The sequence below is a fragment of the Xiphophorus hellerii genome, chromosome 22 (assembly GCF_003331165.1).
Source record: "Xiphophorus hellerii strain 12219 chromosome 22, Xiphophorus_hellerii-4.1, whole genome shotgun sequence".
NCBI lineage: Eukaryota > Metazoa > Chordata > Actinopteri > Cyprinodontiformes > Poeciliidae > Xiphophorus > Xiphophorus hellerii.
In genome coordinates, this window is record NC_045693.1 from 11261583 (window position 1) to 11286935 (window position 25353).

The 25353-nt window shown below is 36.8% G+C and overlaps 1 protein-coding gene and 2 long non-coding RNA genes across 3 annotated transcripts; 1 reads left to right on the plus strand and 2 right to left on the minus strand.

The window, feature by feature from the left end:
• The first annotated feature begins 190 nt into the window (after positions 1-190).
• Positions 191-16987, plus strand: LOC116712752 (uncharacterized). Its single transcript, XR_004337659.1, has 2 exons — positions 191-287; positions 15365-16987. It is a non-coding gene; the product is annotated as an uncharacterized LOC116712752 (long non-coding RNA).
• On the minus strand, positions 4173-13101 carry tbxtb (T-box transcription factor Tb). The gene is made up of 8 exons (XM_032552583.1): positions 12169-13101; positions 11828-12092; positions 9379-9513; positions 9079-9140; positions 8935-8996; positions 8670-8846; positions 7474-7606; positions 4173-5847 (listed from the first exon to the last, which is right to left on the minus strand). Exons 1-8 carry the CDS (start codon positions 12372-12374, stop codon positions 5577-5579), a joined length of 1311 nt encoding a protein of 436 aa, XP_032408474.1. The 5' UTR covers positions 12375-13101; the 3' UTR covers positions 4173-5576.
• On the minus strand, positions 16178-21719 carry LOC116712754 (uncharacterized). The gene is made up of 2 exons (XR_004337660.1): positions 21589-21719; positions 16178-17368 (listed from the first exon to the last, which is right to left on the minus strand). It is a non-coding gene; the product is annotated as an uncharacterized LOC116712754 (long non-coding RNA).
• Positions 21720-25353: the final 3634 nt, after the last annotated feature.

The following is a 25353-nucleotide window of genomic DNA, read 5'->3' on the forward strand; positions in this document are numbered from 1 at the left end:
AAAAAAAAAAAAAAAAAAAGAGAGAGAGAAAAGAAAAAAAGACTTCCGTCACTCCGGATGTGATTAAAAAAAGATGTTAGACTTTAACATTTCTGTGAGGTATTTTCTTCTTGAATGCTGCGCTGGCAACGTCAGACTCCAAGTCTAATCAGGAATGACGCACGGGAACTCTTGGGCATTTTTCAGTAAGAAAAAAGGCCAGTGTAAACGTAGATTATCTGGTTGCAGTCTTCCTTCTTAGCGTACACCAATGAGGAGTTTTTCACCTCGTCCCAGATGAGCAGCAGGTAAATACGCAACGTTTGTCAAAGTGGGGAAAGAACAGAAAAGAGCCGGTTCGTCTGTGACTCCCTGAACAAGCCTGATCCGAGTGTCAGAGTAACATAAAAGGGAACAAACAGGCAGCATTGTGTTGTGAGCGCAAGTCCTTGAACGAACAGGTTTGTTTTCACTTGAGCCACATTGCAACTTGAGAATAAGCTTTGAATAAATGCAGCAAGACTCCAGAAAAGAGCCAGTGACGCCACCAGTCTGGCTCTTACAAATTGCCCTGATGTCAGTTTTCCTTCCCTTTCGCTCTACTCATCTCTCTAATCTATTTTGAAGAAAAAAATCCCCCTTTTTAGAGTAAAACTCTCCATATCTCCTCAGATTATTTCTTAGACACGTTAAATTTGCTGTCAGGGGGACACAGATGGGTGCCTGAAGCCTCTCTTTCATTCTCTCTTCTGCTGATTTATTTATGAGCACCCCCAGGTCAGAGGATCGTTTTTCCATTTACTACAGCTGGTTTAGATATCCGAAGCTGCAGCACCTACACTGTTTCTCTAAAATGTGCACGTTTGAACGTCAGGGTGAATGTTTTTCGTTGCTTTCTTGCAGTTGCATTCATGCATTTGACGCTGGTATTTTCTGAAGGGAAGGTAAACGCGCCTTTCTGTCCTCCCCCCCTCTAACTCTACCCTCCTCCATCCCTCATTCACTGCAGCTGCTGACGTCAAGAAATGCTTGCGTCAATGCGCCGTGCTTTGACTGAGAGCTTTTTTTTCTCGTTGGGATCATAATGGGATTATTAGGCTTAGTGAAATACCCTGCCTTCCTAGCTTTTATAGATTTTTTCTGATGAATCTCTCTATTTTCCCCTCCTCACTTTGAATACAGGAAAAAGACACGAGATACATAATTGGCTCCAACAGAAAGGTCGAGTTATTTCCTCAATCTAATGATGATAATGTTTCCTTTGGCTATAAAAGCAAGGGCCATACTTTCAGAAAGAACCTACTGAAATAATCATTTTCAATAACGCACCAAGACAACATGGTAATAGGATGAGAGTAAAAAGTAATCAGGAGCGTCATACGTTATTCACTTAGTCTTGCTCCACCACTGAAACCAGATATTTGCACACACTGCACAAAAACACAGTGTGTCAAAACAATGAGAGAGATTTTATTTTAGATATATTTTACTTGTGTTATTGATGATAGTTTTCTAAACTGTATTTTTTGCTTCCACCAGATTCACGTAGACGTTTGCTGGAATTTTGGCCCATTCCTCCTGACAGAACACTTTTCTATACGAGTGATATATCAGTGCTTTGTGATGGGCAGCGTGTAATTAATTTGGCAGTATTCATAGAGTCATTTGGAAAATCCAGTTGCTCTGAAGCATTAACTTCTTGACTGATGTCTTCAGATGATGCCTGAATCTGATGGGATGTGGTGAACCCTGCAAACACACAAAATAATTAAGTAATTTTGACCTAGTTTCTCGTGCAAATATCTTAGTATACATGAAATAAGAGAAAACCAATTTTCAAGTAACTTATGAGTAAAATATAAGAGCTTGTTTTAACTCAATAATTTCTTAATATTGATGAAGAACTGCTTGTTCCATTGGCAGATTATTTAACTTATAAAAAGACATTTCCCCATGTTATAAATGAAATAATCTACCAAAGGAACAAAATCAATGTTCCTTAACATTGATTTTTTTAAATTACTGTTAAGAAATTATTTACTTAAAATAAGCTCCTATGTCTTGCTAAAAAGTTTCTTGTAAGTTAGTTTCACCTTATTTCAAGAGTACTAAGATATTTGAACTAATACTTGGTAATATTTTGTGCTTTTGCAGATTTTTGTCTTAGACGTCCAGCCAAAAAAAAATCTGCATCATTTTTGTGAAGCAATCTTGTCTATATGAACCAAAATATTTGATGCAGTTTGTTAAATGTATACCACAACAACTTAACACAAGAGGGCCCAACCAGGTACTATTAATGTCAACCAAGAGTAATCAATGTTACTGGAACAGAGTGGAGTCTATAAAGACTCCAGTGAATAATGTGGGTGATTGGATTTATGTTCTGTGCTCTGGTGACTGCCTGAATGCGGGGGAGGATGTCATAATGTCCCATCGCTGACCTTGATCCCCCGGGCTGAATGGGGTCTTGTGCCTCTCGGACAGCCTTGGAGCACTTCAGACATAAAGCTTCTTTTCATGCTCTGTCAAGCTTTCAGTCGCAGCACATTTGTGCTTTTCCTCAAACAGTAAACCCGCTGCAGACATCAGCGAGTTTTATCTGTTGACAGAGGGACAAAATGTTATCTGAAGAAGGAAAGCAAGGACAGAAATAAACAGGATTTAATGAAATCTTAAAGGTGGCATATTCTGATCAGGCATAACATTATGACCGTCTGTTGTTTTGGTGTCAGAACAGCCATCAGGCATGAACTCCACCTTACCTCTGAAGATGTGTCCGGCACCAAAATCTAAAAACAGCAGATACGTCAGTCCTGTAAATTGTCATGACTCAGTTGAAATTGGTAAAAGTAAAGAGGATAGCTTGATTTTTTGTTACGAGTTGTCAGTATCTCCTTACAGTCACTTAGAATGAACTCAAGTCTACAAAAAAAATTGCGGTAATTTTTGAGGTCAACCCTAACCTTTTTTGGAGTAAATATGCATCACTTAAAACAAATTTAATTTTCCAAACACTTTAAGCCAAATCGAAGCTTAAATTTCCTTTCTCCAGTGACAGTTTTTGTATGAATATGTAAACTGGAGATGGTGAGATGATGTAGGATATTTAAAAAACACAGATATGACCCTGAGTCCTAAGCTGAGAGCCGGATAACAAATTCAACAACAACAACCACCTGTGGTGTGCAGAAATGTTTTCCTCCAGTAAGTAAAGTGTTCATACCACACAGAGTCAAGATTTCCTGCTCTCAGGTCATGTAAAGAACAAAAACAAACAAAACAGAATACCACTTTGCTTCCGATTGCTCTTTAGACAGAAACTTTGCTACAAATTCAACTAAAAAGCATCTGTGACACTAAACATGTTGTTTGGCCAACTTGTTTTGTTTGATTATAACTATTCTTTCTCATTCATAGAGTTCTTAACACAATAGTTATGCTCATTCACTTAATGCTCTACTCACATGTTTTGAGAAATATTTCCCCAATTTTCCAGTGGGACATCTTGACCAACATCAGATGTTGTGAGGACAAATCAAATCAGTGAGATTTCATTCTGCAGTTAAAAAAAAAGAATCATTAAAAGAGTTTTGCATTATGATCCTTCATAAAACTTAGAAAAATATGAACAGTGACAACATCAATCATGTCTTTTCAGGATTTTGATCAATACTTGTTTTTTTTCCCCGACATTGTTATTAAAATACCCTCTTGCTCTCTGAATGACTGGCTGGTGGTTAAAAGCTGTAGCAGGAAAGAACAGTGAGCAATTACATTCAGGCCAGACAGACTGTAGCGCATTTTGTTTGTTCAGATAAGAGGGTAATAAACATTCAAATTACACATATAATGATTTATGTCGCCACACTGTCTGTTAGAAATTTATGCATGGTGAATTTAAGCATTTTGGTGTCTTTTGTTTTTACTTCTTTATATATTTTTCCCAGACTTGTGTGCCTATTTGCTATTTATTTAAGAAACCCCTAAATAAAATGATAAATAAACATTTTTTAACTTCATTGCTGTTTTACTGCAGGATCTCCACTTAATGAACAAAATACTATAAACCTTATCTGCTATTAGTCTATTGCTAAGTGATGCATTTTAGTTTTATGCTGTTGACAATCATATTGCTTCAAATATATGATCTTTTTGCCCACTAGTAAATTTTTTTTTTACTTCCATCATCTCCTGCACGTAGTGGGGAAAAAAAAACAAAAAACAACAACAAAAAAACAATCCACCTCCAGCCATTTCTTACCCGGTTTATATATTTTGTGCAGCCATGGAAGTCATGGCCTTTTAACTTAATAAAGTACTGTGTGATTTATAAAATATTCAAGTTATTTGTATTTCGAATGATTTGATAAGGGTGCCGATAATTGTAAAACAATTACTTCTTATATTTTTCTGAAATGTTTCGTCTGGGAACCGATGGCAGACGTTAAACATCAATTTGTTTTCTAGCTTGTTAACCAAAAGTGAGTCTGAGCAAATAGAGAAGTTCATTGTTGTTATTCATTTGTCTTCTATCCAAGCTTCTCAGTCAGCTAATGGCGGAGAAACAACTTACCATGTCAGAAACACTGTTTATCCGTTGTCATCGGTCGCCATGCTAGCTAGCATTAGCATTTACGGCAGGCTAATGATGTGGCGAACCAGCTGTAGCGCAGCAGAGCTCAAGGGGGATTGGCCAAGCTGTGCATAAGACCCGCCCCCTGGCTCTGATTGGTTGCCTAGGACCTAGCGGTGTGCAATTTCTGTAGGTATAGATTTCATATTTTATCAAATCAGTGATAAAATATGAAGCTCCTGTCATTACATGTCCTGTCATAATTTTACAAATATGTTAAAAAAAAAAAAAACTTTATGGAAACTACATACTGCATCTATAAAGTTAATATGTAAAGCTATAGAGTACCTGAAGATCTGTTATTATAAATAATAATAATATAAACACCCAAATGTACATATTAATGCAACCGGAGGCTTGATTTGTGGGGATAAAGAGGAACGTAAAACTGGTTGGGATTAATTTACAAACAAATTACATTAAATTTAATCTGAATGCTTCCTATTATGGACCCACAGATCCAAACATTAGAAAGTCAGAATAACATTTTAGTCATCTTAAACACAAATCTATTTTGATGTAAAGGGGAGAAGAAAGAAAAACAACAAACAAAAGAAGTGTGTTCTATTATTAAATCACATCTTCTCAAAAGGCAACAAAAAACAAAGCAAAACAAAACAAAGAAAACATTTATTTACAGAGCTTAAAATGATTTCCCATTTACAATATAAACATTCTTAATTCCTAATTCATATTATTTGAGCTTTATGATTTCCTGCTCTAAATTTTGTGCAGTTATGCTTAATATAAGCAGATCAAACAGATCAACTAATTTAAAAAAAGCATTTTATTCTTTAGTAATAAACTGAGATTTGTTTAGAGGCTGATTCAAGCCTCCGCTGGTTCTTCTTGTAACACCGTGAAATACTCCACACAATTTGTTTAAAAAAGTTTATTCCTTCTTAAAGTAACAAGAGGTTACTCAAGAGAAGGTCTCAATCGATCCTCAGTGACCCTCTAATCAAAGGGATGGAGGCGTGACGGGGGTCCAAGCTGAGGGCAGCCGGCCGTGGGGTGAAGCTTCATACTGGACAGCGTCCTGCACCTCGGTAGCGGAGCTGCTGTCATACATGGGAGAGACAGAGGGGGGCGCTGTGGCGGAGTGAGGCAGACTGGGATAGTGACTGGACGACCCTCGGAGAAACTGGGAGCCGAGGCAGCTGCTTAACCCCCCGTTCTGGGACACTGGAGTCAGAGGGGAGTTACTCACAGACCACAGGCTGGTGTACTGACTGGAGACACAAACACGCAGCAGCAGCTTCAGCATCAGATGAAACATCTCAATACAGCTGATAAAATCAGTTTTTTCTCTCACTCTGATATATTATCAAATCTTATGGTCCAGGTCTCTTTTTGTTTCTATAGTTATTTTTTGGTTATTTCATTTATTTACAATTTTGTTGACACAAACAAACGTTTTGAATGAAAAGAAGTTGTTGGAAAACAATATTGATTTGTAAGTCTGTTACCTCATCTCTAATAATATTGCACATTTCAGATTATTGTTTAAGTCCAGAAATTATGCGCATTGGGGCGAAAAGACAATTCTTTTACTTGCCATTCATAGTCACACTGTTGTACCTGCTGTTGTTGCTGCACCATGTATTACATTATTTTGAGCTGAAGTGGGTAGAGTACTCAAAAATAATAGCACCATTTCAACACAGTTTTACTCAAGTCAAATTTAACCATCCAAGATATTATTTAAGTAAGACTAAAAACGTTTGGCAACTCAAGTATTGAGTAACTGATCGAAACATCATTTAGTATTTAAAAATACATCATCTGACATCAGAAAATACAAAGCTATGTGGAAATGTTGGTACTTTAAAGACTAAAATGAAAATAATTCAATTAACAAAATCAGGCAAAAGAAAAAAAAATCACAGTTTGTTTCATTCAATAAAAAAACTTATAAAACTTTATTAAAAATTGCAGGTATATGTCTTTGTCTGGTGAATTTTAGATCTTGTCATGACAGTCTGAACAACAGAAGTCGGATTCTTTTCGAATGCGACCCAGGCCACCTGGGTATCCGATAGTATCCGATTCAAATGTGACCTAACGTCCAGGTCGCATTCATCCGACCTGATACTCGACAAATGTCTCTATTCTTCGTCCTGATACTCGCAAGCGGGAAGAAAAACAACAACCATGACGAAACATAATGAGGATTACGTTGTTAATATGCTAGCTCCGGTCGGACAACAACTTCAAAATCGTAAGCTATGCTTCACCGTTAGCATCCATGTTTACTTCCGCAAAGACACTGAGAACGCTGACGTTACTGCGCCCTCTACTGTGCATGCGGGACACTTTCAGGTCGTTTGCCCATTCGCACCGGAGAACACATACAAGTCGCATATATTCGGAAGTGTGAACGACCACGGCAAAAAAAGTCCGATTTGACAAAAGATCCGAATTGGGTCATTTCAGGCTGCAGTGTGAACGCATTCTGGACTTAAACGTGACTGAGCTTCGTGAAACATCCATTAGTAACAAGATAATGTTATTTGTAGTTGTGTAATCTAAACATATTGTTACATATTTTATAAATGTATTTTTCTATAAAAAAATACATTAAAGTTTATGGTTACAATATGGCATCATGATAATATTGCACTGACGTTTGTTGGTTCAAAGAGTATAAATAAAAAGTTTAGAAATATTTTTAAGCTTCATGTTTTATTTTGTAGTTTTAACTAAAGCTGCACCGCTTGTACATAAATATTATCACTTATGGCATTTGTAACCATCATTGCATATATCTTTCTTTTTGTTCATTTCCCTTTTCGCCTCTGACTTATCTGGTTTATGTTTCAAAGTATAAATAAGGAAATAAAGATGGGAAGCCAGACCTTGAGTTGGCTGCACAGGTAGAGTTGTGGGTCATGGGCATCATGCTGGAGTGGGTCGGCATCTGCAGACTGGACCAGTTATCGTGACTGGGGAGCATCGACAAGCAGGATGATGAGTTATCTGAATATCCGGCTGCAACAGAAAAAACCCCACGGTTTCACTGGTTTCAGCTTCATGTTCCAGAAAATAAAACAAGAATATTTTCTGTATATTAAAAATATCAGGACAGTTACTGCTAATTCTTGGTTAGGCCTTCTCTGAAGCAGAGTTGTAATAGTTTTGGGTCTTTCACTATAGTTTAGTTATATTTCATTGAGACTTTGTGTTTGTCTAATTCAGTTGGTTTAAAATAGTTCTTAGAGCGTGTTTACTAGTTTTTACTAGTTAAATACTGTTTTGTTTTTATTAGTTAAAAAACTAAAAAAAAAACCAGTAGTTTTAGTGTTTTTATACTTTGGGTAATTTTTAGGTGCAGAATTCAAAAAGGTCAAAGTATCATATTGTGATCATGTGTATACTGATTGCCTCTTGCCTGGAACGTTAGCTGGAGATAGGCACCAGCACCACTCCCGACCCCTCTAAGGGACAAGGGTGTACAGAAAATGGATGGATGGATGGTGTGTATTGATTGGGTAATGACACAATTTTCAAAAAGTATATTCAATTATTGCTGCAATAATATATTCAATTATTGCTGAACAACAATAATTGTTCAGCAACTGACTCTGGCGTTTTCTCCCAACTTTTGCAGTTGCCATTTTGTGGACTAACGTAAACACCGCAAGGACGAGTCCGGTGTGCCGTAATTTCCCCACAGCTGACGTAAACTGCTTGTTTGAGTAAGGGGGGGAATCAGTTTGAAAGGCTAATAAGTAGATTCATAAACAAGAAAACAAAAGATATTTTATCTATAATTTCAGTATGTTTTAGTTTTTTAAACACCAGTTCAAGATAGTTACCATTTTTCCTTATTGATTACATTTTGTATTCATTTCAGTTAACAAAAATGTTTTCTCAATTTCAGTTTTTTGTTATTTTGTTAGTTTTAGTTAAGTACAATAACCTGAAGACACACACTTTACAGCTCTGCAGTTTCAAACACACAAAGCTAGGAGGAGTGCAGACAATTCCTCGGCTCAGAAACATTTTGTTAAAGTTTCTTGTTAAGTACGTCTGGATGCAGGAGGATACTCACTGGGGGAGTTGGACCGATGGGCGTATGGGCTGCTGTAGGGCGCAGAGCGGTGGCTCCTCAGGCTGGAGTAACGCTCACAGCCGTGGGAGGGCGACAGGGCGATGGGACTCCCAAACTGGCTGTGTGGACTGGTGGGGGGGCAGAGGGTTCCCGTGCCGTGAATAAACCAGCTACCCACTGGCTCCACAGAGAAGAGGATGCATATTATCAGCACCACAAAAAACTGAAAATATAAGTTAAATAATGTAATTTAAGAAAAGATTACACTGGGAGTAACTAGACTGGGGATTCTCATTAGCTTCTTCCCTCATGTCTTTGTGATCATTCCTGCAGAAAAGAGGGAATAGTTTGCATATTTTGCCTTTACATCAATATTCTGGCAAAAATTTAAGTTTAGTCTCATTCTTACCTTTCCTTTGCATCTAGAAAGGCCTTGGCAAAAGGGTTGTACTTTATTTTTAGAGCTGTTATCTGAAATTCAAGTGCATATGAAGCTCTTTACAAGAACAAACTAAAAGTGTGTTTTGTGCAAACACTGCTAGCATGATCTGATTTCTTCCTGTGACAGTTTTTGTTATATGAGATATGGATGACCGCCCAGGGTACTGTGGCCTGGAGGGCACCACGGAAAAATAGAAAGGCATAAAACAAGATACAAGAAACTGCTTCAAAAATATGGGATTAAACCAAAACGTGTATTTACACAAACCTCTTCATTTTGATATGCTGTTACTGCGATGAACTGCGTCTCTGGGAAGGAGTGGCTGGTGATCATCCTGCGTGGGCCTCCAACCCTAACGATGTGGATACGTGGCTCGTATTTGTGCAAAGAATTTAACATAATCTTAAGAAAAGTGAACAAAGAAAATAGAAATTACTTTTGATTAAATCATAATTTATTCTTGTATTTCATTTTATACTCTTGCATTTTAAAATGGAAAAGAGAGAGTACACTAAAGAAGTGAATTTTAAGGACAAATATTATATTTGGTAAACTTTAAATCTAGCATATCAACTTGTAAATATAATGTTAAAACTGTTTAATTTCTTAAATTTCCTACCAAACCATCATAAGATGATTGGGCTGCTTACATACATTGTATTGTGTACAAATTAATGTAATAAAAAAATGTAAGAATGATCATAAAACTCATAAGAAGATTTCTGACGTGAGGCAAAAATTTTTTAATTTGTACCCACTATTGCCAAATCTAGCCGCAATGCTAATGCTACAGTTAAGCTAAGCTGCTGCTAAGGTTAAACTCGTTACCAAGCAGAGATGAGCAAAACTCAAAATCTATTTTCAAATTTTGTGGTTTAGAAATTTTTTGTGTTGAAACAAGAACTTAAGTTTGTACCCAGTACAGCAACAGTGCTAATGCTAAACTGAAACTTTCTTGCTAACACTTTAGTCAAACTGAGCTCAGTTCAGCAAGAACACATGATTGTTTTCTGCTTTCTAACTAGTTTTAACTAAACATTAATACTTTAGCGACAGCATTAATGTTAACACCAAACCTGCTAGCAAGCCAGCTTAGTGAAAGTTACAAATGTTAATAAGACTGATTTGAGAAGTGTCTGTGTCAAACTTGATGGCAAGCTGGGCTTTGTAAAACTACGAGCTGCATCAAGAGTTGTTGTGACAAAATGCATACTTTGCTGAGATAATTTAAGTTTTTATTCAGCTTTAGCTAGCTTAGGAACCCTGTTAATGCTAAGGTCAAACTTCCTAAGAAACCAAGCTTCTTAAGGTAGCCCTGAGGTAGAATAAAAACATCCTGGCAGAAACTGTGAAGGAAAAGCTTTTACTGCCACCGTGTTAGGCTTTGATAGAAGTGAGCAGCTTTATTAATATTTCAGTAATGTTTTAAGCCTCTTTTTAAAGTAAAAAAGAGTACAGGTGATTTAATGGAAGAAACAAAAATAAACAAATTAATAAATAAACAGAAAAATAATTGTAGCAAATCAATGAAACCTGCCTTCTCCTCTTTTAAATTCACATTTATACAATTATGATATATATTTAATTAAGACTATAACTGCACTAAAGACTGCAGCTGTGAAACTGCGTCCTTATTGGTCAGGTGCATTGATTTGAGTTTGAAGGTTAGAAATAAAAATCTAATTCTGGATTGATTAATTCTGAATTGCATTGTTGTTTATTAACTCTTAAATGTGCAGGATCTTATTTATAAAATACAAAAAGTTATTATTATATTATTATTATATTAAATTATTATTTAAATTGTTCTGAGTAACAGTACATGAATATTAGTCAGAATTTAATAAATTATATTTTAAAAATACGGTGGGGTTTATTCAACTTTATCCACCAGATAATCATAGAAATGTATTACTTTTTTCTATTTTTAATTAATGACATTATAAACGTCAGTTTTCACCAGGCATAACATATAATGGACTTTTTAAGTTTTTTAACACAAAAAATGACAATTTTAGACAAAAATATATTTGTTTAAGTTTTCTTCAGAAAACAATTATTTTTTTCAGATTGAATTCTAATTAGATTTTGTTTTATGTGCAAAGTAAAATGTAAATAAATTGTTTCATCCAAGAACATTTCACAAAAAATGTTTCCCATTAAAAATTTGCGTGTATGTTTATATCTTCTTTTCAGTTTCTTTTTAATTTTTATTTCCACTATTTACCTTACATAACAAATATTTTGAACATTTTAAAAAAATTTGTCTATCAAAGTCAAGTTTTAACATTTCAAGTCCTTCTCTTTCTATATATTTTTCTTTTTTCACAAAAAGTTCAAAATTTGAAATCTGTTGGGATCCGATCCCAGCAAGTCAAAATTGTCGAGATTTATTCTGTGATTAAAAAAAAAAATTAAAAAAATTACAGCAAAACTTTAAAAAGTCGTGAACAACGTGTTTTTGCCCTTTCCCTGCATGAAAAAAACACATCACGAGTGGAAATCAATATAACAGGACATTTTGAAAACACGCCAAGAATAGAAATCAAATTGTAGTAATCAAAAATGCATTGTGCGAATCAGAGAAACAAAAAAGTCTCCTTAATTCAAAAAATAAAGGAAAAGGTTAAAAATGCTCAAATAAATCAATTATATTCAAATGGATAGATCAATTTAACTGATAAATTGCAACAGCTTGCTTCAGCTCCACGTTTACCTGACCTCCGCCGTTGAGCTTGTTGGTGAGTTTGACTTTGCTGAAGGAGACCGGAGCCTTCATCCAGTGAGCCCCGAAGTTTGGAGAGTCTGGGTGGATGTACACGCAGCTGGGGGTCTGGGGCTCGGGTTTACCTCCCGGCACCCATTCCCCGTTCACGTACTTCCACCTGTGGTTGTCCGCCGACACAAAGTCCAGCAAGAAGGAATACATGGCGTTTGGGTCCAGTCCAGAGACGTTGGCTTTCAGAACCGGAAACATGCGCCTTAAAGGAAAACCGACATAAATACCAGTAGAATAGATCGATATATCATCCATCTATCTATCTATCTGAGGCTCACCTGCCGTTCTTTGTAACTATCATCTCGTTTGTGAGGTCCTTAAATTTTTGCCACAGCTCCCGTTCATCCAGGGACACTTTCAGGTCCCTCTCGGTGGGGTCTCCCTTCTCGCTGCCGGCCTGCAGCTCACTCTCCACCGCACTGAGGAGGTGGTCCACCCGGTACTGAGCGGCCTTGCTGGGACACTCACCAGCTCCAGTCGCCATTAGGTCAAACAGCTCCAGGTTTGACAATAGCTGCGACTTTATGAGGAAATATTTAAAGACCTAAGCTGTTTTGTTTCCCAGGATGAGTTTCTGAATATATAGTCGGATGAGCGGCTCCATGGCTGGACGGCTGTTTGGAGCAGAGGTGGTTGGCTCGTCTCCCCTTTGATCTTTGCGGGCTTGTTGCTGATTGGCTGAGAGCAGCCATATTATTCAAGACCCACAGGATGGCAGCGATTTGAATGAAGCTTTATTACGTCGACCTGTAAATATTGACACTTAGATCAAAGCCACACCTGCAGTAGCCAGGCCACTGCAGGGCTGACCAGGGCCAGTCTTCAGCCGCACAAGGCCCGAAGTTAGCCCACTTTTATTCATTACTTCCTCAGTTTTTAGTTAGTATTAAAAATAGTTCCTAAGTGCAGTAGATTCATTGGAGTTCTAAGAATGCTCTCGTTTTAAATTTTTTGTTGTAAAATCAGTGATTTCCAAAAATATACAATTTCTCTAGTGAAAAATGTAAATTATTAGATTAGATTAAACTTTCAAAATACACCAAAGAGCACAGTAACTGAAAATACTCACTATAACCAATAACTAAAATAGCTAATCTAACAAAATGGGGCATCCATTTTTGTTTTAGCGTAACTGGGACAGTCCTGCACGTGTAAAAATGTGATTATTGGTGATTTGAGACAATTAGTGCCTTGCAAAAATATTAATATTTTCGTGTCTGTATAAAGTTTTTCATATTTTGTCACATTATAACTACAAACTCTAAATTTTATTGAGATTTTATGTCATATACCAAATAATTTAATTTGAAACACTGAAATAAAATAAAATGAATAGGGCAGCAGTTCCTCTTTTAGCATGAGCGCAACCCTAAGCATACAACTAACGCAACAATGGTTAAAATTAAAGCGTGATCATTTTACGGAATAGCCCAGTCAAAGTCAAGAACTAACTACAACTGTGGCAGACATCTCTTTTCAACCCAAAATGATGCGTTACTTTGTGCAAAATACCAACAAATCACATAGCAGTTTGTAGTTGTAACGTGAAGGTACAAATATGTCAACAGTGCACTATTTTTTGAGCGTAGGGACACGACTGTTTAGTCCAAGTGTCAATGACTTGTTTTAAATCACCGAAAGAGGGGGGGGGGGGGGGAAATCCTTCCACTGACAACAATAAAACATATGACATAATTTACTTCTGAGTAACACTGCAGTGTCACCCTCATAAATAACAACTGTGTTACCGTGGCGACCAGCAGAGAAAAACCAGAAAACAAACATTAAAGGCAGACATTAATGTAACGGCTGCATGGCAGGCTCCATAGAGCTCTGTGCTGTTGTGTTGTGGCTGGTTTATGTTACTAACCAAACCTTGGACGTCCTGTTCGTCCTGTCAGCAGAGCGAGTCTGTCTGTCTCTCTGTCCAACTGCCTGGACTGGAGTTCACAGCAGGCATAGAAAAACAAATACCACTCAGGTTAGACTCAGAAGTTTTTGGGGCATTTTTTCAATTATGTTTCAGGCTAGTATGCAGCCAGTCTCTGGAAAAGTAGATAATCCTACGTTTAAAGTTATTGTGCATTTGTCTCAAGTATCCTGCTCTTCTCAAGAATCTCCAAGCTGGATGTAAGAGTCCTCTGGTATTTTCTTCTCTACTACACACACAACTCACTTGCAAATCAGGATTCTTGCTCTCCCGGGGTTGTAAAGTTGTAAATGTGAGGGCTTTTATCTGTGGGTGGCAGATATTACGATTATTTATCATTTCCTAATCCATTAATCGTTTTGTAAGAAAAGAGACCCCTTTGTGTAGAAGGTGAGGAAACCACAGTGTAAAAATCAAGGGTGTCATAACCAGTACCATTTCAACAGTGCTGGTGTCTCAGTCGGCACCTGAGTCTTTTCCTTCAACACCATCACCCAACACCCCCACCATGAGCCAGCCCTCACATGTTTGCAGCATCATAAACGAACATTATTGATCTATTTCTACAGCGTCAGCCGAAACCGAGAGTGCTTTTATCAGGATTTTATGTCTTTAGACTTTATGACTGTTCAGGAAGAAAATAAGTAAAGTGTTAACTAAAAAAGTAGTATGGATTTTTATTTTATTTTATTTTTGTTCAGCCCTTAACAATACTTTGTAGAATAAACTATTTCATTAATTAGCTTCAAGTCTTTGGGTAATGGCTACACCAGCTTTGAACATAAAGTGACTGAAACGAGGCAAAATCATAAAGTTTTACTAAATATTTTTGTCTAGTTTCTAGTGCAAATATCTTTATACACTTGAAATAAGATAAAACTAACTCACAAGTAGCTTTTGAGCAATATAAAGAATGTTGTTTTAAGTAAATAATTCCTTAATATTGATGTTAAAAAAGTGACAGATTATTTCAACAAGACATTTTCTCAAGTTATAAGAAAAATGTTTATCAATATTAAGGAATTATCAACTCCTATTTTTTGCTGAAAAGTAAAAAAAAAAAAAAAGAAGTTAGTTTTGCCTTATTTCAAGTGGACTAAGATAATTGGACAAGAAACTAGACCAAACATATTTAGTACAACTTTGTGTTTTTGCTGTGAATGACATGAGGAAAGTTTGGTATACTGTTTTATAACAGCTTGAAGTTCTCATCAGCTGTTTTAACTGGTCTTCATGATGCTGTTTGTTCGTTGATGTTTCCTGTAAAATCTCTGTGGCTGCTAAGGAAAGGAAAAAAGTAAAATATTTAAGAGTTACAAAGACTAGAAAACACTGGATCTCTGAAACATTTTATTTAAACTCGCACAGGATTGAATGATTGAATAAAGAAAAACTCAAACACCCATACCTGGAGCTCAACCCTGGATGACTCTGATGCAAGGGAGCAGAGTGACTGAATTGTCCAACAGTTTTTAGTACACACCTGGGGTAAGCAATATGCCTGCATGCCAGCTGGCTTTGACCAACGTGTTTGTCTTCTCCAGCACTCCTTCCAGCTCTTCCCTGTTTGCCTTTGGTCCATCTTCACACAGAAGTGAGAGAAGAGAAGACTCCACTAGCTTGCCCATATATCTCAGCTCAGAAACATAACCCAGTGTCTTATGCCTTTTCTAAAATGATCTTTCTATTTAGTAAACGTTTTGGATCAAGCAAAATAAATGCATAAAAGGTTTCTTCATCTACACAAAAATCACATCAACTTTATCATGTTGGAGTTTTTTGTTTTTTTTCTCTGTGCTCCCACCAGGTCCGTTTACCAGTTTCAGGAGCCGACCAGAACCCCTGAGTGTAAATTATGTTGAGAAATAATGAGATTTGGTTATATAAAAAGCAGTCTTTAATGCCGAAAAATGATCAAATGTTACAAGCCATACATGTCATACAAATGGAACAGATACAGAGTTACATTCACCGTCCATCGCTGGGGCCACACTTAGCTCACCTTATGCATGTAACCAAGTGAGGCAAAGATTGTAGAGCGAGTTTAGCTTTTTATTCTTCTCTGCAATCTGTACCCTCCCTAAAGGGTAGCCTAATCAGTTTCAGTCTGTTTATGTGTGACTGCCGGCAGACACGTAAGCTGCAGCGTGTGTGTGTAAGCAGTTAAAGGAGGCTAAAAGAGATAGAGGAAAAGATAAAACCTACAACAACCACAAAATTATGTATATTTTCTAGAAGTTAGTCCTTTCAGCCACACTGGAGAGAAAGGTCATATCAATTGTATATATACTGTAAGTCTGGGCTGTGATTATGCTACTTCAAAACCTTATTTTTTTTATCTATTTATTTATTTATTGAGGTCTGGAACTGACGCATCACCACACCACCATGTTTGATTGTTGGTATGATTTTTTTTTCTTAAATGTTGTTTTATGACGTAATGGAACAAACACCTTCCAAAAGTCCTACTTTTGTCTAGTCAGTCCACAGAATGGTTTTCCAAAAGCCTTATGGATCCTAGAGATGTTTTTTTGGAAAAATCTGAGATGGGCCTTTTTGTTCGTGTTGGTCAACACAGCTTTCAGTTTGAAACGCTCCCATGGACGCAATTGTTGCTCAGTCTGTCTCTTAATTTGCAAAACCGTGAACACTGACCTTAACTAAGATGCATATGGTCTGCAAGGCTTTAGTCTTGCAGACAATCTTGCAGTCGCTGGTTTGGGTTCTTGTATCCTCCTAGATAAATTGTTGATTGTCCCTCTTGCAGTTATTTTCCAGATGGAAAGCAAGTCTTTCCATTAGAAAGGCCTACAATTTTAACATATTTTCTTCCTTTGTGGATAATGACACAAGAGTTAACTTGAGTTACAAAGACTTAGAAGTGTATTTGTAACCCTTTCCAGACTGAAATGTGAATATGTTTGATTGTCATATGTTCTTGAATTTCATTAAATTGGGGCAGCAGGTGTTGCTCTTTTAGATATTTTAGCTTATCATCAGACAGATCATACTGTAAGTTTGCTTACTTAGTGCTAAATCGGTTTGAAAATTCAGTATTTGTATTTACTCATGTTATCTTTGTCTGATATTGCAATTTTCTTTGATGATCTTTAACATTTAAGTGTGACAAAAAAGTTTAACAGAATAAATCTGCAAGTGGGCAAGCACTTTTTCACAGCACTGCATTACTTGTAATTAGCAAGTGACATAAAGCACGTCTCTTATTAAACACAAAATTGAAATATTTCTGTGTTTACATTTAGTTTGGGGTTTGAGCCTTTCCCAGTTTACAGCAACCTGGCTAACTTGATTTCTGTGATGTGTGTCACCTGCACACACGATTTGTTGTGTTGTTGAAGATATTCTTAACAGTGTGCTACTTCTCAAGAGCAGCCATAGTCCTCTTCAGCTCGTACCCGACAACACAGCACACTCGGGTGACAACACACTTTGTCTGCTGGGTGCAAACTTGCTTTCAGGGAGGACTCTGTAGCGAGGCCGCGTTTACTCTCCAGACAGCTGCAGCAGACCTGTTCAAACCCCATCAGCTGCAGGCAACACAGGTGGAGAAACAGGATGACATGTGTATCCACATGTTCAATGCTAATGCTAACACTTGGCCTTAAATTGTAGACTGGTATGGGAAAAGCTGCCTTCAAATATAGCTAGCTAGCTTAAGTAGCTAGCTTAAATCTTCCTCTCATTGAAGTTTGTGTGAATAGACATGGTGTGCTCTAGTCTAATCTCATTTTGCAGACCTGTAAAGCACAGTTGTGAAATTCAACACATTAAAATGACTATGACCAGATGGCCACGAAGATAGCAAATTACTGCACCAAGTGTCCCATAAATCATCCCAGCTAATATTGAGCAAATAAAACCCAGGCAGGTGGGATGAATTGGCTTGTTATTTAAAAACCCAACCAGGGGATTTGCAAACTCTCCATTTGACTTCATCTCTAATTGCTTTTATTTTCGGTATTTCTCATGGATGTGGGGAATGTGCTTATGGTACAGCCGGACGGTAGAGGCAGGAGGGGCCGCCGTCTCGTCATGTTTGTTTGTGGGGTCAATGGGATTTCACACCGAGAAGTTGCCAGATCAGCTCTTCTGTTTTTTTTTTTTTTTTACATTTCTTTTCTTGCTTTAAATTTGACATGCAGGTTCATAGCTCATACAGATTTTACACTGAAAAGTTTGTTATAAAAACAAAAGGAGAAGTTTACTCTTACAAATTCATAACGTATGAAGAGATAACATCAAGGCATATTGAGAGCAAAAACAAAATAGAGGTAAAAAATGAAACTGTTAGAGAATCATGCCTCTGAAAATTATTGTTTGTAAAGGAATAATGATTAGATATAATCCATAACTCCACTGTGTACATTGTTATGATTACACCTTATTACAGCCAGAACAACAGAATCAAGATGTGTATTGATGATTTTAGTGATGGCACTTTTCAAAATGTAGTCCTGACTCAGGTTTGCTAAAAACATTTAAATTATTCCCAAAACGTCTGGAAAAATATCTGTGGTCAAGACAAACAGAAGTGGAACTTGTTGGCAGGTGTGTGTCTTATAACTCTACATTTGATTTGATTTGATTTATTTCAAACAGGTTTTTAAAAACAAGAAAACAAGCAATCAGTAGGACCGAGAAAGTATGTGCATGCATAACAAAGAACAAAATAATATGTTTACCACCATTTTTCTGTTTGAAAAGGAGTAGGAAGAAGTGAACACTTATTTAATCCTAACCGTCATCTTAATTTACCTACATTTGGTGAACAACAGCACAGTATTTCAGAGAAAATAATTTCTGCAATCTAGCATGGAGGAGGAAGTGTGATGCTCTGGGCATGGACAAGTTTCCATAAATAATGAAACCATGAATTCTGGATGAAATGTCCCTGTACCGTAAACATATCCATTTAGTCGGTTACATTTACTTGAGTAGCTTTTTAGGAGAAGAAATGTACTTTGAGTAGTATTTTTACTATGCTGTGCTGTTTATTCTTACTTGAGCAAAATTTATATTTACTCGACTCGCATAACGAAGAACAAATCACCAGACACAGACACACACCTGCAGTTTTTTTTGTTTTATTTTGAAAATAAAAATGTTTCTTTTGCCTGATTTTGCTAGTTTGTAATTATTTATATGAATTATTTTAGTTTTGATCTTGAAAATACCATAATTTACAAATATTTGTTTACTTTGAATGATGTTCAAATGTTACATGATTGATGTTTTGAGTTTCTTAGAGCTTGAGAAGCCTTTCATACAAAATACTTTATAAATCTTACCTGCAATCTTATCCATCCAATTTTTTGGATGGATGCTTTTTACTTTTGCTGGAGTAAAAATATGTTGATGTAATGTTACTCTTACTTGAGTACAAATTTTAGTCCCTTTCCTAACAGATTTTCTATTGGTTTCCTTGATTTGGCTCACTATCTTTTTTAATTTTTATATTACTTTTATTTAACCAGGAAAGTCCCATTACGATTTAAAACCTATTTTTCAATTGAGAAAGCAACAGTTATACAACAATAATAACAACATTAAATCCCATACAAATAAATATGTGATCAGGTGAATCCTTCGGGGATTTTTCCAGGTGAGTCCCATTGGAAGGAGACTCAGGTGCTGTTCTTGGATGAATGGGAACATCTTCGATCTTTCCCAGAACGAGCAGGAAAGTGAGATTGGAGGAAGGTATGAATAGGATTCGCTTGAATTTTAAAACATTTCTGTGTATGAAAAGCAACTGGGTGGAGGTGAATTGGAAAGACGATGGTAGATGTTGGTTGGGTGGAAAAGTCTGTATGGCCACCAACAAAAATCAACTTTCAGTGAGTTGTAACATCTGTTTATCTATTTTGCCTAACTTCATAAGTGAAAATTCACATTATTAGGCTGAACACATTAAATGTTTTCCCTCCTGTGTCAAACTGCCCCAGTGTGCCCATGTGGTTAAGTTATGAGCTACAGAGCTGCAGCTTTCAGAAATCTTTTATCTGAGAGACAGTCGGAGAAGGACAAAGACAGAACGTTGTGGGAATCAAGCTTTTAAAGCGACCCTCTCTTGTTTCAGGGGCTGGGAAACAGAGCCCACAGAACAAATGAGAAGTAAACACGCAGCCACAGGAAGCCATTTACTGCAGCAGGGGCCAATTAGGCCCCAGCAGGTGTTCTGGACTGGGTCCTCTTTGGTCCTGCCTCACCTCCGTCTGGCAGAGCGCCGACCCAGGCTGAGGAAACAACGGGCAGTTTCATTTGCTCAGCAATTTGAAGCAAAGTATTCCTACAGGAGGGCCCCTAAAATCCTTTATTGTGCCCCCTTTGTCCTCTGCTCCACCCCCTCCAAGTGCAAGTCATTAGAGAAGACAATTACATCCTCCTTATGAAGCTTGACTTTTACAGGAGGGGAAGATAAGACAGGATCTCTCTCATGGAAGACCCCCGGAGCGTATTGCTGTCTTCACACCCAGACAGAAGTGAGACGGGACGGTCAAAATCAAAGTCAATCCTCAGGGAAGAGTGAGCAGACACAACAGGGGCTGAAATTCACATCCATGAAGAACCTAAATGATACTCTCTTAAAAATAAATGGTCCTCCAGCTGTTTATTACATCTCCATGTGCTGTTCCTCTTGAACTAAATAAACAAACCTTGACTGGTATCATTTAGCTTGGTGATCATTTATTTGATCTAATTGTAAGAGCAATTTTACAATTTATATCCCTTTGTCAATTCGAAAATACTTGATTAATCCCAAGGGAGATTAAATGTTGTTGTAACTCAAATTATTTAAGATTCTTCAGAGTTGTTGTTGTAGATGGTGATGGGTGTTGGCAGGTAGAATCTCCTGTAGCTCTCTCTTTTACAGTGACTTTGAAGAAGCCTCTGACTGAAGACACCGGTTTTCCTACAAGTCTCATTAAGAAGATGCTCAGGGTTATTCATATTCTTTCTTTATTTAACACTAAATATGTGAAAACATCAAATGTAATTTTATTTCCATGAAACAAATTATACTGACATTAGTCTAACTAGTTGTTTCTTATTGAAAAAAAAAGTCTTTTTACAGTTTCATACAGTTTTTCTCAGTTTCTCTTTAGTCCAGTGATACGTTAGTCAACTTGCAAATAAAAAAAAATTACATAAAATATTCCTCTTTCATATTTTCCAAAGCTGTATATTATAAAAGCCATGCTGTGTCGTTAATTTGTCAGCTTCATCCTGTTGTGAAAACAGTGAGAGTCCTACTGTATGGCTACGGAGAAGAATCTCTGCTGCCCCCTTGTGTTCATTCCGTCAAAGAGCGACCATAATCCCCAATCCAATAACGTTAAGTTACATTTCCACCATATGGTGTCCCCAAAGTTTACTTAAATGGACTAAAATGTGGGCACAGATGGAGAACACGCAGCTACAAACTGAACTTAATCTGCATTTGGTCCAAGAGTCTCTCAGTAATTGTCCTTCTATAAGTTTACTGTGTTTTCTGCATCTTTAAGATGAATTCAAAAGATGTTTGTGGGACAAGGGACCATTATTTCATTTCTGACAGAGTGTAACAATGTATCACTGAGATGTAACTGCATTGCTAAAAGAAACAAAAAATCTAAAGTGACTGAATTATGTAACAACAAATCAATTTTCTCAATGTCACAGTGAGCAACCAACAACCTAAAATTAAACTTGACAATTTAAGGATTTAACTGTATTAGTTGTGTCTTTGTTGTTTGCTACATGTTACCTTTGTGAGGAGAGAGCAGGTCTTAGGTCGTGTATCTTCAAACATTCCTCCAGGTGGCGCAGGAGGATTGGAAACGTCGGCTAGAGACAGTTTGCAAAAGAAAAATAAGGCAAACAGTGGAAACAGAGATAAGTATTATCAGACATACTGTTGAAACCAGAAGTTTACATACATCAAATCAAAGGACACTTTTATTTTTTTATTTTTCTCACTGTCTGAAGTTGAATCAGACCAAACTTCTCTTGTTTTTAGGTTGGTTAGAATTAACAAAATCATTTCTATTTGCTAAATGCCTCAATGAGAGAATTTATTTATTAAAACACAGTTTTTCTTTTTTGATATGATTTGAAAGTTTTAAAAAAAGAGAACTGTGGAGCTGCACAATTCTGGTTCATCTTTGCTGATAATTTCCAGATGCTTAAAGGTGCCTCATTCATCTGTTCAAAAAGTAATATGCAAGTACATACATGATGGGAATGTCCAACCATCATAATGTTCAGGTAGGAGACTGGTTCTGTGTCAAACAGAATAACTTGTTTCGGTCCAAAATGTGCAAATTGACCCTAAAACAGAACATAAAGCCCTTGTGACGATGCTGCTGAGGCTGGTAGGAAAGTGTCATCATCCACAGTGAAACGTTTCCTGTATCGACACAGGCTGAAAGGCCACTCAGCAAGGAAGAAGCATGTACTTCAAAAGAAACATAAAAATGAACACATGAATAAAAATCTTCATTTTTGGAGACTTGTCCTTTGGTCTGATAACACCAAAGTGGAACCCTTTGGCCATAATGGTTACATTTAGAGGAAAAACAGGGATGCTTTTATCAATCTAACTGTCAAGTATGGTGGTGGCAGCATCATGCTGTGGTGCTGTTTTCCTGCAGGAGGAACTGGTGCACTTCATAAAATAGGTGGCATCTTGAGAAACCAACATTCAGCCAGGAAGTTAAAACTCGAATGCAGATTGGTTTTCCAAATGGACAATAACTTTAAAAATACAGCTAATGTGGTTTTAAAGTGGCTTAAAGACAAAAAGTCAATGTTTTAGTGTCACCATTGCAATAACGTGATCTCAGTCCTGTGGAGAAGTCTTGTTGAAAACCGGACTGAGTTACTACAGTCTAGTTCTGTCAGGAGGAACGGGCTGGAACTCCAGCAAACTAGACAAAACGTTTTAGTAGTGCAAAGGTAATGCTAATAAATGCTGATAAATATAAGTCTGACATGTTCTTTCTCTCATTATTGTTGCAAGTAGAAATACTTCTGATAATTTTAACCAAAAGCAAGAGAAGCTTGGTCTGGTTTAACTTCAGATGGTGGGGAAAAAAGGCAAATTTGTATTTTTATTTAGTGTATACAAATTTCTGGTTTCAGCTATAAGCACTGATTACAGATCAGAGGATCCTAAAATGATACTATGAAGATCAGTAAATGCAGACCTCTTGCTTTATTACTAGGCCATTCCTGCAGACTATGAGGTGCTTCAAATATACCTGCTCCGGCTGTATTTTTAATAAGCCGCTTTGAAAGAGCAGCTTGGGATGTGTCGTCGGAAAACGGCTGTGAAGTGTCAGTATTTGGGGATTTGGGCTGCTATCTTGAATTGGCCTCATTCTCTGTCTCCAGGGTCCATCTGCGCCTTCATTAGCTGTCTATCAAAAGACGCTGTGGAAGAGAGAAAAAAAGAAAAGAAAAAAAATCAGGAACCCGTCTTGTTCTTTTTTGGTAATCCCTCTCGTCAGCCAAGAGCATCCTCCCACACCGCAGCTATCTTCTGTTTTTGCAATGAACAAAAAAAAGACAAAAATAAAGGCAGGAGGAGTGAGTCCACCTACTCTCCCACAGAGCTACCATCCTACTACCTGATCCCCAACACGCCTCAGATTTTAGAAGAAAAAAATAACTTCAGAAACAGCAAGGAAGGAAAGAAGCAGCAGATGCAGTGACTGGCAAAAGTATTCATACTCTTGGAATATTTTCACATTTTATCATTTCACAACCACAAAAGCAAGTAAATTTAATTAAAATGTGATGTAATAGACAACGCAACTTTGTAAAAAAATGAACAGCAATATTTTGGTTAATTTTGTCCGTCATTAAGACAAATAAATGTGGCTGCTCATTTTTCAAAGTCATGTTTTCACCATGTTATACGAACATTTCGAACAGGTCAGACTTTCAAACTAAATATTTAATTCACCAGCAAAATATTTAGTATTTAGAAGTATTTTGCTCACAAACTAAATATTTAATTTGGAGTTTACATAGAGGTCTGCAACACTTTTATTTTCATAATCCACTTCTGCTTATCTGTAAGCCAATTTTCATATTAACTAAATATTTAGTATGAGCCTAAACATTTAGAAATCTAAATGTTTAGTTAGCTAAATATTTAGCTTGCTAAATATTTTCCAGTGCTACAATGGAATGGTTTAGAGTTTAGACCAATGTTTCCTGAACTCTTCCAGTATCTAACCCACAAATAAAAAAATGGAGGCTTGTGACTCTCACTCTTAGCTCAAAAACTAAATATTTAATTTGGAGTTTACATAGAGATCCGCAAAACTTTTATTTTCATATTCCACTTCTGCTTATTTATAAGCCAATTTTCATATTAACTAAATATTTAGTTCGAACCTAAATTTTTAGTTACAGGCTAAATATTTAGCTAAAAATCAAAATGTTTAGTTAGCTAGCTAAATATTTAGCTCGCTAAATATTTTCCAGAGCTACGATGGAATGGTTTAGAGTTTAGACCAATGTTTCCTGAACTCTTCCAGTTTCTAACCCACAAATTAAGAAATTTGACGCTTGTGACCCTGACTCACAACTGAATATTTAATTTGGAGTTTACAAAGAGATAACTGAACACCAAACCAAATATCAAAATATACAACATGGTGCTTTAATTTACTTCAAAGTCCTGTTTTGAATTCTTTTCAACATCTCTGAAATGCACACGTTTTCTCGTTGTCATTTGTGCTATTTAGGTTCATTTCTGAACCCAGTTCTACACATTTTGGGTTCGGACCTAAACATTTTGAACTGGTTCAGACCACAAGTGACAAGATAATTCCCAAGAGTCGATGACCACAACTTTTAAGATGTGGCTCTGCTTCAACACACCTGAGTCAAATATTTATGTCATTAGCAGGACTCTGTGGTACTGGACCACGGACGCATGTAAAAGTTACAGAATGCTGGCCCAGGAGGACAGGAGTTCGACAATTCTGGTTCAAAATAAAAATGCTCTAGTTTTAGTTTAGACCTAAACCAGTTCAGAATCTGTAAGGCTTATTGAACTATTATTTTTGCAAAGAAGAATGTGCTTAAATTTCCTTCTAGACATGCAAAGTGGTAGAGATCTAATCCAAATGATTTACATCTGCATCTTCTGTGAATGGTGGTTCTAAAACCCTCCATATTGAAGACAAGTTGAATATCAACACATGGCACAGTTTTTTATATTTTTATTGTCACTGAAAATCCCAGTAAAGTACATGGAAGCTTGTGAATCTAGCATAACTAAATGTGAACACTTTTACAGCGCTGTAAAGAGCTAATATAGATGAAAGCTGTATGAAACGGGTTAATTCTTCTTCCATATATGAAGTCAAGTCATGGTTCTGCTTTCTGTTGGAAGACTCTGCTCTCTCATGTCGCTCTGTCCTTGAGAAATTTCTCTGTCACGGAACATTACAGAGCTTTTTGGGCCAAGTCCCTGCAGAAAACATTCATTTCTTTCCTTTCTCATAAAGGTGCT